At 39.1% G+C, this 18,226-nt stretch overlaps 1 protein-coding gene across 2 annotated transcripts in view; it reads left to right on the top strand.

Annotated features, from left to right (window-relative positions):
- Window positions 1-18,226, top strand: part of PLCB1 (phospholipase C beta 1) — a 763,475-nt gene that overhangs the window by 648,200 nt on the left and 97,049 nt on the right. For both annotated transcript variants that reach the window (XM_033185644.1, XM_033185645.1), the window contains exons 28-31: window positions 8,461-8,537; window positions 8,645-8,734; window positions 9,516-9,573; window positions 10,174-10,260. In XM_033185644.1, coding sequence (XP_033041535.1) covers window positions 8,461-8,537; window positions 8,645-8,734; window positions 9,516-9,573; window positions 10,174-10,260 — 312 coding nt within the window. The remainder of the gene's footprint in view (window positions 1-8,460; window positions 8,538-8,644; window positions 8,735-9,515; window positions 9,574-10,173; window positions 10,261-18,226) is intronic.

Below are 18,226 nucleotides of genomic sequence, written 5' to 3'. Positions count from 1 at the left end.
CTACTTGTGTCAAAAAAAAAAAAAAAAGATCTGTGTCCCTAGAGTTCTACATTGAAATAACTCTATAGTTTGACTACTCAAAGTGTGAAGTGTGGGCCGTGAGTCACCTAGGAGTGTGTTAGACATGCAGAGTCTCAGGCCCCACTTCAGACCTGCTAAGTCATGATTTACATTGTAATAGGATTCCCAGGGACTTGTTATGTGGTCAAGTTGAAGAAGCACAGTTTTGGAGTGTGTATCTTTGCTCCAAATGCATTTTAGAGTAAGCCTACTATTTCTTTTATTTGAAATGGGGAATACAGTGAGCTCTTCACAGCTTGGTCATCAAGTTGATTGTATTATCTGTTGGTGACAAAGTCATAGTTCCTGTGGAAATCACGCATGTGGTTCCCTCCCTACATCGACGGTAGAAGGTACTTTTTGCTTTAGTCGGAAGTGAAAATAAAGATGGAATTTCCTCCACCCCATTCAAGTGCTTGTGCTCCATGATATCTCTCAATGAACAGCTTGGGGGTCTGTAAACCCCAGGTAAGGACTCTTGCTCCAGAGAAGAACTACAGGGTTGGGGAATCTGTTCTAATTCATTTATCTGTTTTTCATGAGCTGTCACTGGTTAAACCTGTGTTTTGTCTATACCGTTAGGATTAGGTTTTAATTTTAAAAGTGACTTTGGTGAGGGGAAATTCTTAGGGATTCACTGGAGGGTCTCCAATCACTCTGGGTATTCAGCTCTAGCATCACATTCTACTAAACACCCACAGCCCAGTGAGCAGGGATTTTGTGGTAAAGTTAAGGAGTTTTTGCTTCTCAGCCACAGATGTGCTTGACCCACCATTTTGTCTTCTTTCTTCTTCCTCCTTTTTAGTGGCTTCACAAAGAGATTTCCTCATTTCTTTCACAGTCACCATATGCGTTATCCTCTGCAGAGCCTTGCTTTGCTTTGCTTTGCCTCCCCCTGTCTTTTCTCCCCTTTCCCATGTCTCCCATATGTTCTAATCACATCCATTCACCTCTTTTTTACATCAACCTTAATGGCTCATGTTCTTCTTACACACCCTCATGTCTGTCCCACCAGCAGTCATTCCAGGACCCCAAACCAACATTAGTACCATCAAACTGAGTTCAGCCCCAGAAGGTTAAAAAGTTGTGTTTCAGACAGCAAGCTCTGGGCAGATACTCATCAGCTATGAATGGACAGGCCCATCAGGATGCGAATGGTGTTGAGTGAGGGGTCTAGGGTCATATGTCCTCATTTCAGGCCACTGCTCCTCCACCAAGTCACTGCATGACCACCTGAATGTCAATTTTCTCACCTGTTCAATGGAGATAAAAATATCTCTTACCTTATGAAACTGTAAGAAGGAACAACAAGATAATGCACCTAAACTATTGTTTTTAATGAAAGCCTTTTGCTGTACAATACTTGAATTGACTAGGAAATCTATATACACTTCAAATATAAATGTGTATTACAGTTTTTTATATCCTGCCACAGCTTGAGGGAACTCATTGTCTCTCTTTGAATGATTTCTACCAGCACCATGTGCTCTCCCAGCTATCTGGGAGCCACACTTGAATGTTCTCCTTTCTGTGGTTGCCTAGATGAAGTATATGTGCCAGGAGTAATTGCAGTGTCAGGAAGTATCCCTAGGCCAGTTGTGGTAGTGCAATCTGTCTTCCTCCAGTATTCAGACTTTACATAGGGTCATTTTTTTTTTTGGAAAAATAATTTAGCTTTTCCAAGAAATGTTACATTTTCTACTAAATAAGAAATGACAAATAAGCAAAATATTTTAGTAGTGAAATGTGAAATAAAATAACTGTCAACATTTTTGTCAATTTTCCTGATTAGTACCATAATGGGATTCACACACACACACACACACACACACACACACACACACACACATACACGATCCAAATCCATATAGTTTTCAATTTGCTTCTTTTACTTAGCATTATGTCATGGTGATTTTTCATGTCATGCTTTTTAAAGCTTTTTCATGGCTTTGTATTACTTTATTGTATGAACGTAGCTTAATTTATTTATCTAGTTCCCTACTCAAGGTGGTATATTAGTCCATTTCAAAGATTATTATAACATTGAGACTCAAATAAGCAGCTATTTTAATATAAGTTCTATTTAGCTATGGAAATTTTAAAAATAATAATTTTATAGGTGTGAAAGAATATCTCATAGAATGATCAAGATACTTGCCCTTTTTGTCCAAGACTTTCTCCTTCTGAAAAGAGAAGGGAGCTAGTAGAGATTATAGCTCTGGGTGGACAAGGCCCTCTCTGTCTGCTCACAGAGAAAGGTTGGACCATCAATACTAGCGTAGTACTGGCACATAGTAGGTAAATACTCTTTGACCGAATGGTCAGGTCACACTCCCATATAAGCATCTTCCTTGTTTTTGCTTTTGTTTTTGTTTTTTTAGACACAAAGTCTAGCTTTGCTGCCCAGGCTGGAGGGCAGTGGTATAAACACAGTGCACTGCAGCCTCCATCTCCTGGGCTTTAGTGGTTCTCCTACCTCAGCCTCGCAAGTAGCTGGGACTACAGGCACGCACCACCATGCCCAGCTAATTTTCTGTATTTTTAAAGAGACAGGTCTCACAATGTTGCCCAGGTTGGTCTCAAACTCCTGGCTTCAAGTGATCCTCCTGCCTCTACCTTGTTTTCAAATTGTCAGTGATATGCTTACTTCAGATGTTTTGTAAATTAAGAAAAAAATAGAAGAAGAAAATAACGTATAGTGAAAATCCAGAGTAAATGCTTTGACTAACAGAAAAGAAACAGACATCTTCTTTAGACATTAGTGGAAGGGAAAGGAAGATGTGTTGAGCCTGAAGTATGAATATTCTAGACTTGGCTTTTTGCCTATGTTCCGAGAGTATCCTTCCTAGAAGAGACTCCAAACATACCAATTTCTGTCCACATATTTTTTATCCCTTTTGAGTTAGAGTCAAGGAATTATTCTCCTCCATGGAAACCATTTTCTTGCCCTCCAATAACTAAAGCAAGTGAAATTTAGCAGAGATGAGAACAAGCGTGAAGTTTTATTCCCCAGGGCCTTTCTTTTAACTCCTTAAAAGGCTTGGAACATTGAGCTGGGAGAGTTATCATGAATGGCAAACACACCAGCAAAGTAATTGAGATGTGTCTGTTCCTTTGGGACAGAAAAAAAAAATCATACCAAAAGTGAAAATTAAATGTTGTTTACTACATTTAAACATTCAGTTTACCACATACCCTCTTAATTTATTTCCTGGAAAGTCCAAGTGAATTTTCGCTTCTTCTCTACCTTTAATAGTCAGTTTACTTTCAGAGTTTTGTGACTAATAAATGATTGAATGGCTCCTTGAGCAGAGCCAGCCTGCTGATAAATACACCATAAGTTGGTATACCTTGCTTTTAGGTTAGTCAAAAAGCACTTCAATTATTATATGAAAAATCACTCTTCTGGGTACTATTTTCACATCTTATGCAGTAAGAACTCTGAGCACAAAACACAGAAGTTTATCTTGTTTAGAAATTAAGCAGAGTTGTTTTATTTCTGTTTTTGTTTGTTTTTATTTTGTCCTTACTCTTGTGATTGCAAGCTACAGAATTCCATGCTGGACTAACTTAGGCCAGAAGGGTATATACTAGAAAAGTACACAGGGTATATCACATAAGAAAGGGGGCTGTCCAAACTCTGCCCCTGCTTTCCTCTGCGTATTAGTGTTATTCTTTTCCAGTGGCAGATAGGCTTCCCCTTGATAGAAAATACAGGCACTGATCCCTTCAGAGTTTTATTTCTCCATTGACATGTAGGAAAAATCTTGGGGAAAACCTTGTTTGGGTCCTATGATGACCAAGCCTGCAACCAAAAGTCGGAGTATGACTGACCCAGCTTGGATTAATGTCTCCCCTGGACCAATTACCTTGGCCAAGAGATGGGGGGTAAAAAATACAGCAGTTCCCAAAGGAAACATGTGGGAGAGGCCATTCTCAGAAAGCAGAGGACGTTCTTCCTGGAGAAGTAGTTAGTATTGGGTAGAGAAAACTATAGGTGTACCCCAAATCCTCTTTTTGCAGCATACAAGAGAGATAAATCATTGATGCACGTATAAAACCCCATTGCCAATTTAATGTGAGCTGGACAGTAGTGGCATACTATTTAATATTAACAAAATCATAATATTAATTATTCTGTGTCCTGGAGCTTCAGTAGAAAAAATTTAAATAAAAATAGTAAATGCCGTATGGGCAGAATTTCAGTGAGAGTCTTCTAAAAAATAGCTGAGATTGGGCTTGGTGGCTCACACCTGTAATCCCAGCACTTTGGGAGACTGAGAAGGGCAGATCACGTGAGGTCAGGAGTTCAAGACCAGCCTGGGCAATATGGTGAAACCCCATCTCTACTAAAATTACAAAAATTAGCTGGGTATGGTGGCACATGCCTGTAATCCGAGCTATTCAGAAGTCTAAAGCATGACAATCGCTTGAACCCAGGAAGTGGAGGTTGCAGTGAGCCAAGATTGCACCACTGTACTGTAGCCTGGGCAACAGAGCGATACTCTGTCTCAAAAAAAAAAAAAAAAAAAAATGCTGAGATGAGCAGAGGTGGGGCTGTGTAGTAAGGCACTATGGGGGAGATGAAGGCAAACTCAGCACAGTAGGACCTTTACATATTTTACATATTACACACAGAGATATCCTTTTAAAACATACACTCTTTGGGATTCTAAGGAAGCACCATTTTCATTTGATTGCATGCAAAAGCCTCATTTTAAAAAATACAGCTGGATTTCACATTAAGATGCTTTTTCCTAAAGCAATGAAATTTAGCTTGTTAAACACCAAACCTATATCATTTAAAAAGTATTTCCAATAAGGCAGCTTGTGACTTGAATATGAGCTTTCATAACTATCGCTGAGGTTGGGTCCAGTGTAGTTTTGAAACTTAAAAGATTTCATTCACAACCATATTTTTCAGTGCCTATTTTGTATAGAGCCTGGGATTCTAAACATTTATTAAGAATGGAAGGTTGAAATGGTGACATCCCTTTGTGGGAACAATAATAAGATATCTATATATAAAAGGCATGTCAGTAAATGACGCCCTATAGGAAAAGCCAGTTAGGGAGCCAACACCCAGAGTTATCTGGGCAATCAAAGGGGAGAATCACCTAAGGCTGGCTTAGAAAGGGAAGGGGCAGAGAGAAATTGAAATAGTTTCTTCCAGATAGTCTCCATCTTCCACAACCACCTAGACAATACTTCTCAAATTCTAATGTGCACTCAAATCTCCTAGGAATTTTGTTGAACATGTAGATTCTGACTTAGTTGATCTGGAGTAGGGCCTGAGAACTTACATTTCTAATGTGCTCCTTGGTGGTGCTCTTGCCACTGATAAGTGGATCACACTTTGAGTAGCAAGATCGAGAAAGCCAGGTCATCAGCTCAGAGTGTCTAAAACAGTGCCTGCTATTTACTAGGTGCTTAATAAATATTCATTGCATCGTGGCTAAATCGAATAGTTTAGATAAGTGTGTGTTCTGGGACCACAGGAGGTGGGAACCAGTTCTGGAAGCGGTAAAGGGCAAATGCAGGGGGTGTGATGGGAGCCAAGAGGGAGGCAAGAGGACGCAACAGAGAGGGAACTTCTGGGGAGCCTGGAGGGAGTGTAGCACTGACAATGGTGTGGAGCCTGACACCAAACCAAACCAACATAAAAGTCAGAACTGAGTGGGTAGAAGGTCTGTGAGTTCTCAAGCTTAGTCTCATCATTGACCGGATGCCCATGCTGGTAAGGATGAGGGCAGTAGGTGGAAGGAAAACAGTACCTGTGAGCAGATGCTGGCATAATCAAGAAAATATTCTGAAATCAGGTGAATGATAGAGATGAGAACATGGAAACAGAAATATAATTCAAAGGAGTTGCTGGGAGACTTAGCAGTGGCTTGTCGAATGAGGGAGGGTCCACCAAGACACCTCCCTCTTCAAGTCTGGCACAAGCATCCAAATCACCTCAGGAGATTTTGAGAATATTGATTCCCAGGCCCTATCCCTAGACATTTGGAGTCCATAGGTCCTGGAATCTGTATTTTTAAGAAGTTCCCCCAAGTGATTCTGATGTTGCAGCCAAGGAAGGTGATCCCTGGGTAACTCTCTGTAACTCCTTCAAGTGATTGGAAGAGGAGAAAGGCCCTCTAGGGAAGGGAAGGTGCTAGTCAGAGGACACTTCAGCTAAATAGAGGCATTGCAGGAGACCCCAAGGAAATGGCCAGAGTCTTTGCATGCTGGAATTTTACAGCTTGATAAATGGCATGACTATAAAGTAATGCCTCATGATTTCTTTAACTGTGATAATCATGATTAGGCAATCCCTTTTGAAGGATCAAATAGGCTTTCTACTGGCCCAAGTCCTAGTTAATATTTGTTCAGATTTAATCCACTTCACAGATGAATGCATCAAATTTCATGATAATTTTAAATGAATGTGAATACCGTATTATAATTCTCTTGTAAGCCATGGAACCTTATTTGTCTGGGTTTTTAACCAGCTCAGCCACTTACCAGCTCTGGGGTCCTGAGCCCAGAACTTGAGCCAGGTGTGTCAGCATGTTCATATGTAAAACAAAAATAATAACACCAACCACACAGGGCAACTCTCAGGATTAAGTAAATACATGTGAATCTTTTTTTTTTTTTTTTTTTTTTTGAGACAGAGTTTTGCTCTTGTTGCCCAGAGTGTATCCAGAGTTGCTGGAGTGCAATGCCGCAATCTCGGCTCACTGCAAACTCCACTTTCCGGGTTCAAGTGATTCTCCTGCCTCAGCCTCCCAAGTAGCTGGGATTGCAGGCGCCTGCCACCATGACTGGCTAATTTTTGTGTAGTTTTTGTGAAGACAGGGTTTTACCATGGTGGTCAGGTTAGTCTGGAACTCCTGACCTCAAGTGATCCGCCTGCCACGGCCTCCCAAAGTGCTGGGATTAAAGTGTGAGCCACCGCGCCCAGCCACCTGTGAATCTTTTAAAACTGTGCCTGACATATAGAAATGATCAATGAAAGCGCTGTAGGACCCTCTCCTTAGTTCAGCTAAAGACGGGGTCCTTGTCACATGGCCACAAAAAGTTAGGCTTGAAGACAATTTGAAGAGTAAGGAGGACGGGGTTTTATTGTGTTCAAAGGAAAAGAGGGAAACAGGTTCTCTCCGCAAGGCCGGAATCCCTGCTGGTGTGCTTCCCACCTTGCAGATTGAATTCCAAGTTCCACCCAGGAAGAGGAGTGGCCAGGCTGCAATTGGAGTGGACTTCTGTGGCTGCATCCCAGAGTGCATTCCTCCCAGCGAGCAGGGCCACTGAAGTTTTTCCAGGGACCCTTATACTTGGCTGTCTCAAAAGTTTGTGGTATTGTGATTTGTCTTGTCACTATTACAGCTACCACTTATATAAGACTAGTCAACTTGGCTTGCCTTGTATGTTTTTGGGAAAGAGAATCTCCATCTATGGGAAAAGCAGTGGGGCCTTTCAGAGGATGTCCACATCATCTATTTGGTGCTCCAGTAAGAAGGGTTGAGTCCAGTTGCTAGAGCCACCTGAAAACCTTGCAGAAGGTTCTCCAGACTCCTCACATGGAAAAAAGGAAAAGATTGACAGGCAGAATTACCTTTATGTAATTGACAAACACCTACTGGGCATCAAGTGAATATTAGGAATTGTGAATTGTGCAGAGTAACAAGGATACAAAAACACAATTGATACCCTCTTGGGGCTTAATTTGATAATAGATGTACTACAATAAATACTTGTGTTCACGGTGATGTAGTGACAGTTCAATGACAGCACAAAGAGGATTTCTGATGTTCTTTATATCTACTGGAAATTGCCCACGCAAGAACATAAATGTCAGCTTCTAAGATGGAAAACTCGTGTCATCCTCAAAGCAATTCAACAATGAATGATAGTTGTGAGCCAAGAATTATAACTCGCTGTTGATTATAACTTACATTTGTGTCATACTTATTTTTATTTTGAGCTTCATAGTACCTCCAAAACATAAAGGCAGTGATAATCCCATTTATAACTGAGAAAATGTACATTCTGCAAATACAGGGTCTTACCCCAAATTTCACTTTTAGTAAGTCAGAGGGTAGAGATTGGACCCAGGTCCTGCACTGTGGGACCTCTTCGCACTGAGCTGGGCTATGTAACTGCCACAACAATCTAATGAATTCTGTTTAATTAAAAAGAGATAATAAGAAGAATTTTATATTAAAACCCATAAGCCTAGATAATATGATGGTTCTGAATTGTCCTCATTGCCAATGTTAGATGTCTGGCAACTTTAACTATTGTGAAACATCCATCACAGATTTTCTAACTATAGATTCTGTTGTTTGAGGGAGGTGGGAAGGAAGCTCTGTTTGCGATCATTTGAAATAGCAAACTGACATTTTCTTTTTCCAGCTTATTCAAAAGTTGACGGATGTTGCAGAAGAGTGTCAGAACAATCAGTTAAAGAAGCTCAAAGAAATCTGTGAGAAGTAAGCCTTCATTCCCATTACAATTGACATGTGCATCTACATTGATTCAACACAAATTCCCATCTGATTGGCCTCTTTTTTCTCTTTTACTTCCATTGTGACTTCAGAGAAAAGAAAGAATTAAAGAAGAAAATGGATAAAAAGAGGCAGGAGAAGATAACAGAAGCTAAATCTAAAGACAAAAGTCAGATGGAAGAGTAAGTCAAAAGTGTCCCCTCTCCCCAACAGTTCACCTGGGAATTATTTTATTCTGTACATCGGAGTCACAGGTTCTTAACCAGTCAAAGGCTCCTCCATGAAGTTTCTCCTCTAGTCAGCCTTTCAAAAGATTCTTTTGGTAAGGTTTTTAACAGGGAAGGCTCAAACAAAGAGTAGTTGCATAAAGGAGTGAGGCACACCCAGGACCTTTTAAAGAGAAAGCAAAGAGCTTCCCTCAGGGAAAGGCTAAATCCTCACTTCCTACGCATAACCTTCCTGGCATTTAGTGAAAACAGAGCCTGTGCCTTGGGAGGAACCTGACTTTTGTCCGGAGGCTGGCAAATTATACCTTTCTTGTAGCAGTAATAAGAATGTTGCTATGGCTCACATTTGTCATCTCAGCACTTTGAAAGGCCTAGGTGGGAGGATTGCTTGAGGCCAGGAGTTCAAGAGGGGCTTGGGCAACATGGAGAGACTGTCTCTACAAAAAAGTTTTAAAATTAGCTGTGTGTGGTGGTGCACACCTGTATTCCCAGCTACTCAGAAGGCTGAGGCCGGAGGATAGCTTCAGCCCTGTAGGTCAAGGCTTCCGTGAGCCATGATGGTGCCACTGCACTCTACCCTGGGCAACAGAGCGAAACCTTGTCTCAAATAAATAAATAAATAAGAAAAAAGAAAATAATGTTGAGAGTTCTGTAACCTGTCATTTAGAAGTCTGAGATTCCTGTTTGTCAATTTTGGATGAGTTGGTATAATGATGTATTCATCATTTGCTTTAAGGGAGAAGACAGAGATGATCCGGTCATATATCCAGGAAGTGGTGCAGTACATCAAGAGGGTATGTGGGCTCATCACACTCTTTCCTTTGCAAACCATGTGTGAACATTTGGTGAGCTCACTGTGAGCTTCTGGAAGGAAATGTCATGCCTTGTCCTATCTTTTTATCACTAGCACCTAGCAGAGCTGTTGCACAGGGTGGGCACTCCTTAATCAACATTTCTGCAAGTTGAATTGCGAACAGCTATGTAAAAGGATTCATCTAAAAATAGACAGTCGAGTCATTTCCAAAGTCAAGAGCCCAGAAACATGTTGTAAATGAGAGTTTTCCCAAAAGAACCTTTCATTGTTGTCAATGATAGAGGTGATGGCAACCTTGAAGGGCTGTCCTTTTTTTTTTCAATTAATGTCATAGAAATGTTTACATATTTATAAAAAGGTAAGAACAGTACAGTCCATTGATCACCACCTCCCACCCTATGTTCCTATCACCCAGCTTCAACACTTACTGCAGTCTGCTATACTTGTAAGTGTAGTTCTTGATCAGGAGATCAAATAATCAAATGCAAGCCATAGATCTGAAAAGCTTTCAGTATTTTCTGAAAATGGGCACTTTTAAACGTTTAGATGAAAATAATGTTTCTTGTAACTTTTCTTATAGCTAGAAGAGGCGCAAAGTAAACGGCAAGAAAAACTCGTAGAGAAACACAAGGAAATACGTCAGCAGATCCTGGATGAAAAGCCCAAGGTAAACGGAACTGAATTAAAATGCACAATTATTTTATTTGATTTCCATTTAGTAAGAATAAAACCTTCCTGGTTTACGTAAGTACCTTGTACACAGTTTCAGATCAGTTCTTGCATATGAAACTCATGTATCTTTCTCAATGAAGGTAAAAATATAGCAATATTCGGTAAGTTTTTATCATCAGCTGGTGAGCTTTTAAAAACTGCAAATGTACAGAACCCAGCCCCAGAGATTTGGCTTTAACTAATCTGGGGTATGGCTCAAACAAAGGTATTTTTATAGTCCCTTTCTCCTGGAGAATCAGAAACTATCCAAACCTTCAGTTTGGTTACTACTAAGTAAACTTGAGTTCTAAATAGCTGATGTAATGTTGTAATGCCACCCTCTGTCCAGCAGAGGATGCCCTGCACCAAAATCACTTCGGTTTTTATATAGCAAAATAGTCTTATAAATCAGAGAAAAGCAAATCTTTTGTTTCCCATAGTAACAGTTGATTGGGGCTCTACTTTAAAATTATCTTATGTTCATTGTTTGGTTAAAATTAATTGTCTTATGAATATTAACTTTGAATGACCTGAATATCTGTAGATCAAATACTTTGAGGTTAGCAAATGAAATCTCAGTTTTAGAACATTCCTTACATTTTGATTTGCCACCGAACAGTTTTCTGTTTATGGAAATTGTGTTTTTCAATTTTCCTGCCCTTCTATTTTCAATTTAAAATATCTACTCTAAAAAGTATTGCCATTCCACACAAGTATTTCTTGAGTCCTCAAAGTTAAAAAACGTGATGGTTTTATTTAATCGTATGTTTCATTCACCAATTTACTTCTTATAGATTTCTTATGGATCATTCTGAATACATTGTCATGGTTCTTTGTGCTCTTATGCTTTCATATTTATTATATAAGACATTTATTTAATTTTTTTAATTTCTAAGTTTTTAGGGTTGACAATATAGATTCTCAAGCAAGAATTAATAATTACTTAGATATGGTGCTAATTCTTATGTTTCTCCTATAAACATATAATGTAGATCTTCTCAGCCACCCTCTCAGGTTGATTATGCACTAATAAAGTGGAATAAATTTTAACATAATTTCAGAAATTGCTATACTTTCCAATCAGGATTGGTCTTTTTAAAATGCTCAAATTATTTAGAGCAAAAGGTTCAGTTTGACTGAAATTTAAGAAACACCTTTATAATAATCAGTCCCAGGTGATATATTCAGATACATACATTTCTAATCTATGCTGTCTGGATTTAAATTTGTCATTACTTTGTACACTGACATAATAGAATTTGCTTATGTTTGATGGCTCAGCTAATTTTTGTATTTCAAAAAAAATTTAGGGAATATGATTCTTTTCAGAGTTTCATTTTGCTTTTTTTTTTTTTTTCATGTGTGTGTTTCGGTTCAACAATGTTAACTATTTTGCTTACAGATAAAATGTGAATGTAAAATCATTAATGTGTTTAAATTATATAACTCTAAGTATCAATAACCCATATAAAGATTTTCATGTTACTGCTCTACGTCATCATGATTAAAATCAACCTCAATAAATGTGGAAGCACCCTTCAACTTCTTCCCTGGATATAACTGGTCATGAAAAGAATTAATAACTTTTGGCCATTTTATCAGCAGTCAGGGTGCATTCAGCTGCAATTTTACAATAAGCCCAATTAAAACTGGCTTCAACAGCTATGGTATTTAGTAAGCCACATTACTGGAAATTCAGAGGTACCACAGTTGTAACAATGATTAATTTAGTGGCTTAACAATTTCATCTCCAGGTATTTTTAGAATTTCTACTGTTGTTGCCTTCTAGCTACAGGCCGTGAACTCAGTCATGAGCCGGCTGCCCTAGCTCCACACATCATAACCTTACATAAAACCACTCAAAGGCCGTGCAGCAAATGTCTTCATTTTGTAACCCTTTCTAGGATTGAGAAAAACCTTCCTACATCCTCCCTAGCTGGTGTTTCCTCATTGGCTACAATGGCCTCATATTCCCATTCTTAAACCAATCATGGGTAATAGGGTATAACTTTCATGATTGGCTTAGAGTAATTAAGATTCACTCACAAGGCTCGAGAGAGTTCAGTTTCTCCTCAATTCCATGGTCATCAGGTACCTGAACAAAATTGATATTATATCATCAAAGAAATAGAGGGGAAACAGCAATTGGGTAGATATGTAACATAGAGGGTATGTTACAGCCACGTTTCTAATAATTTTTAATTTCTTCCTTTTTGGCCCCTTGGAAAGAGATCTGAAGTGTTTCTGTGATTTTTTAATAGTTCTATTGTCTGCATTTTTTATTGTAAATAGGTACTATGATGAATTCCTCTGTGCTTTTCTTCCATGAGGTTGCTCCATTACCATATTTTTGTGTCTGAATTTGAAGGTTGCCCTTAAAGATTGTTGGTTCCATGTCAAACTAAAGCATTTCTTGAGGGTTTTTCTGCATGGCTTGAAAATGTTGTGCCTTAGAGCTGTGATTTTATTAATGAAATAATAAATCATGACTGTTAACATTGTGGGGCATGGTGGTTAATAAAGGGAAATGACAATGGTAAGAGGAGGAGTAATAGACGTAGAGTGAAACAACAAAATCAGGTGTGAGGCATGTGAAGAATGACCAAAGCACAGGACAGCAAAGTAGATATTAATAAATGGGTGGTGAGGAGAGGCCAGGCCAGCGTAGCGGTCACTGATGCTCCCATAACTGTGGGGCATGGATCGAAACTACAGTAACACTGTCTTTGAAATAATCCCTCTCCACGTCTAGTACTGAAACAGGCTTTGAATCTTGACATAGACATGAGGGAAATTAGCAAAAGCAGAAACAAAAGAAGGAACAACCCAAGGAAATGAAACTGATCAAGAGTATCTCTAAAACAAGTCCACGGAGTCAGTTCCATTCAGTCAGATAAGAAGACAGAGTGATTTCGTGACCTCTAGAACTTTATGAACGGTTCCATTACTGGGTTTTGGATGAGAAACGTGAGCTGACATTGCCGCAGGTAATATTAAAGACAATTGTAACCTTCTTATGAAGAAGAAAGCATGCCAAACTTTGCCATAGGTTACAGAGGAAAATTTACAGATGGGATGAAGCTTTTTAAGTAGAAACTGATCATAGCTAAGTTTTTGCTGACACCCAAAGTCTGTATAGGCTACATGACATCGTATTTCTTCCTGTTCTTCCATTTCTTTCACCATGTTGTTGTATATAATAATTTACTTTCTCTTCATCCACTTATTCTAACTAATGTAATAATGTGTTTCATGTTCCCAATCTTGTTCTTAACAGGGAGGAAGCTCTTGTTTACATTACTGTTTGCTCTGGGATATTACTATTTTGAGGTATTCTGAACCTTGATTAACCCCAATCGTATCGGTATAATCTTCTAAGCCATTGGTAAACAAACAACTCCTTTGAAAGTAACAAACAGATATTTTGTAAATCTTTCAGCAAAAGAAATTTGAAAAGCCAATGGCTCAAAGTTAACAGTTTTTCAGTGGCAAAGAAGTAGTTATTCTGGCTCAATTTAGAGCAAATTACACGCGAAACCTCATTCAAAGTGTGACTTTGCTAGCGGTTTACTCAACAATGTGCATGTCATCTCGAGTTCCCGACATTTTTACCATCCTGCAACAGCAGTCATAGGAGAATATGCCTCAATCAAAAGTAGGCTAAACGTTTGTTTCAATTCTGCATGTGACCCAGGACCTTCAGGCTTTCTGGGCGGATCACTTGAGGTCAAGAGTTCGAGACCAGTCTGGCCAACATGGGGAAACCCCATCTCTACCAAATGTGGCCAGTCACATGTGAAAAGTTTATTTTAGATTATTGCACTGTGTGACATGCACCAAGCTCTTTTCATATGGAAAGTTCATTTTTCTGCTATGAAAAAAGAGATTCAATTAGTTTATTCCTTTTGTAGGTAGTTTTGAGGGTATTGGGGAAAATGGAAATAGGTGGTCCCTCCAGGCAATTTGTACAGTAAAATATTTTGGCCTCGATTTGACATAAAATGATGTACATTGCTATACATAAGTCCCATGGAAACTTATTATGTTATAAACAACAATAGACACTCTTAGAAGGGAATACTTAGCTCCTTTCCAGGAGAGTTCTGATTTCTGGAGAAACATTCAACTGCATGTTTTCTAGCAATGAGATATTTGATTCAGTCCCTGAGTGTATGTGGGTTTCAGTTTTGTTTGAGGTGTGCCTTTTTTTGAAATCCATAGTGGTAGAATTTTCAAGATGGATGCAGTAAACACTGGCCAGTCTTCTGACTCGGTGAAATAATTGGTTTCCTTGGGATTTCCATACCTGGGTTTGCCAAAGTCAATAGGAAAGTGTTTATGTGTACAAACAATGTTAGGAACAACTCAAGAACCCAACTGCCAGTGCAGAGAGAATCCATACCTTTTGTGATCCTGCTCAACCCTGAATTGATCCATTATAAAAATGACCTTCTACCTTTTTCCTGGACACTTCAAAGATATTCATTGTAACATATGAAAACACGGTTGGCCGGGCGTGGTGCCTCACGCCTGAAATCCCAGCACTTTGGGAGGCTGAGGTGGGCGGATCACTTGAGGTCAAGAGTTCAAGACCAGTCTGGCCAACATGGGGAAACCCCGTCTCTACCAAAATACAAAAATTAGCCAGGCATGGTGGTGGGCACCTGTAGTCCCAGCTACTTGGGAGGCTGAGGCAGGAGAATCACTTGAACCCAGGAGGCAGAGGTTGTAGTAAGCCGAGATCGTGCCACTGCATTCCAGCCTGGGCAACTGAGTGGGACCACCCAGTCTCAAAAAAAAAAAAAAGAAAAAAGAAAACACGGTTGATTACAAGTTGCCCTGAGTCTGTTGTGAACATGCCAATGTTTATCGATCACTTTGCAGCTCCTGACTCTTTATAAGAAGAATCATCTTTTGAGGGGAATTTTTAATGAACTATCTCCATAACCTCATAAAACAGTCAATAAATGTGTAATTTACTTTTTCTCTGATGCTTAATTTGTCTTTGATGCTTCTTAGAACACAGGTTTTCTGTTTTAATTTAGCTCATCATCAATAGAGAATTCTGGGAAGCTTTAGGGCATTTTAATTTATTCCCAAAAAATATTTCATCATGTAGCTACTGGCTCTTTTTTTTTTTCCTCCAACAAGGGAATATAGACTGATTTTCCTTATTTCTCCTCTGACATCTTTGTAACAGGGTGAGTGACTCATCACTCTGCTTGAAGTTAGTCTTGTTAGACCTACCGCTGGGCTCTGAGACAGAACCTTACATGTGGCTGATATCTCCTGTGTTTGGGAGAGAAAAGGCAAACTTAGGGATTTAAAATAAAACATTTTTTAAAGTAATGTATTTGTGTCTCCTCTAATCTTTTGTGGCTTGATGGGGAAATGGATTCTTCCTTGCCAGCACCCATTGGATCTTCTCCCAGAAGCCAAACTGCAGAGTGGGAACTGGCTGCCTATAGCAGGGAACACTGCCTATATAGACAATGTTTCTGCTCGTTGTCAAGTCTCAATTAACCACACAGTGGTTTGTTTTTGTTTGTTCTATAGAAGAAAGTTCTTTTTCATTTTTGTCAATGTAAAGAATTGCCTTTTTAGGAAACAAACATAGTTATGCCTTATTTTCTTGAGTGTAAAACTTAGACATGTTTACTCTCCTTCTGGGCAATGCCAGGGCATTGGAACAATTTTAATTCCACTGATCCCTCATCAATTTCTTTTTGAAATTTAATCCAATAGACTTTTAAACACATAAGGCATTATTATTCTATGTTATCATCATGGTTCATTTAGATATGTCTACATATTCACATATTCTTTGTGAAACGTTTTTTCTTGTATCCTCTGCCCATTTGGGATCATCATCTTGTACTTCCTCTAGAAGTTCCTCTCATGCGGTCTACTGGTGGGAAACTCTTTGGAGTTTTTATTTTTATTTTTGTGCAAAAATGTCTTTGTTTGTTTAATGTATTAATAGATGAGAATCCACATTTCCTCCATTCTGGAATGATATGTTCACTGGATATAAAATTTTGTGTTGGTGGTTATTTTCCTTTAGCACACTGACGATAAAATTCCACCGCCCTCTAGCATCTATTGCTGTTGTTGAGAAGTTAACTGTTAGTCTTAATACAGTTCTTTTGATGATAATTTGTATTCCTCCCCACCCCCACCAATAGCATTTAGGATTTTTTTCTTATATTTTGGGCAGTTTTTCCATAATGTATCTAAATATGTGTTTGAGGTGGCTAGATGGATCCCTGTCCTCAGTTCTGCAAAAACTCTAACCTATCATGAAAGCAAATATGGCTTCTGTCATTTTTTTTTCTTTCTTTCTAAGATTCCACATATATACATGTATATATTTGCATATAAAATAAAATGAACCTTTTTACTCCATCTCCTCTGTCAATGAATTGTTTTTAGTGTTTTCCATCCTTTATCTTTCCGTACTGCTCTGTGGGCAATTTTTTTTCTGACTCTTTTTGTAATGCATCAATTTTTTGTTTAAGCTGCTATTCTATACATCCTCTGAGTGTTTAATTTCAGGTTTTGTATTTTATTTCCAGATGTTCTATTTGGTTTATTTTCAAATCTATAATCTGTATGTCTTAGCTTGTTGCAGGAAAGCTTTCCTGTGAGATTCCTCACCCTGGGAAAGCCTCAGCTCTTTAGTGTAGGCTCCTCAGCCTTCAAGGCTATCAAAGGGTGAACTCAAAATTTCCATCATTAGCAAAAGTCTATCAGGGCGAAAGCAGCTTCCTTGATTATCACCTATCTAGGTTCAATGCCCCCTTCAGTTTGACCGTGATCATTAAGTTCTTGTAGTTCTGTGGGTCTTTAAAGATAGTTTTAATGGCTAGCTATGGTGGCTCACATCTGTAATCCCAGCACTTTGGTAGGCCAAGACAGCAGGATCACTTGAGATCAGGAGTTTGAGACCAGCCTGGCCAACATGGTGAAACCCTGACTCTATTAAAAACAATACAAAAATTAGTCAGGCATGGTGGTTGTAATCCCAGCTACTCTGGAGGCTGAGGTAGAAGAATTGCTTGAACCTGGGAGGTGGGGGTTGCAGTGAGGTGAGATCATGCCACTGCACTCCAGACTGGGTGACAGAGCGAGACTCCATATCAAAGAAATATATATATATATATATCAAATCCAGCTTCTTTTTTCAGTGGAAAGGATGGTCCAAATAACCTAATCAGCCATTATCAGAAATAGAAAGTCTCTATGTTGTGTTTCTGAAATATTTGAATTGGTTAACATCTGTATCAGTCAGGATTCAACTAGAAAAACAGAGCCAGTAAAAATTGTGTGTGTGTGACAGTAATTGGCTTATGCAATTTTTGTGGATGGCTATCTGCCCCCTTCTCAAGGTTGTCTCCCTTTTTAATGATGGACCCTGGCAGGCAGGCAGGAAGGGAAAATTGCAAGTAGGCTTCGTGACTAGAGTAACCTGCAGAAGCTAAACCTCTTTGTCACGGAGTTGAACACACACACACACACACACACACACACACCCCTGGCCCAGGAGTCAGAAAACTAAAGGAAGACCCAACGGGCAGGGGAAATGATTGCAGCCTCAGCCACTGCTTCCCATCAACCAGACACATAAATCAACAGATCAGCAACAATGCCTGCGTATTACACAATGATTGCTGCCTCCCTCATCAGTCCTCCAATTCTCAGAAGAATCTCCATGGAACCCACAATAACTGGAAACATACAGAAAGGGAACTCTGGGAAATATAGTTTGGCTGAGACAGTTGGCACAATAAAATGCATCACACTGTTATGTAAAAATCAGAAAATGTTTTATTTCAAAAATACTCCATGTCTCTTGAAAAATGAGATTCTAAGATTATAATAGAAACATGCAAAGAATTTCTAAAGCTAGGAAGAAGCTGTCC

This window comes from Trachypithecus francoisi, unplaced genomic scaffold (genome assembly GCF_009764315.1).
Source record: "Trachypithecus francoisi isolate TF-2019V2 unplaced genomic scaffold, Tfra_2.0 Lachesis_group21, whole genome shotgun sequence".
NCBI lineage: Eukaryota > Metazoa > Chordata > Mammalia > Primates > Cercopithecidae > Trachypithecus > Trachypithecus francoisi.
This window is presented reverse-complemented; position numbering and strand designations above follow the sequence as displayed.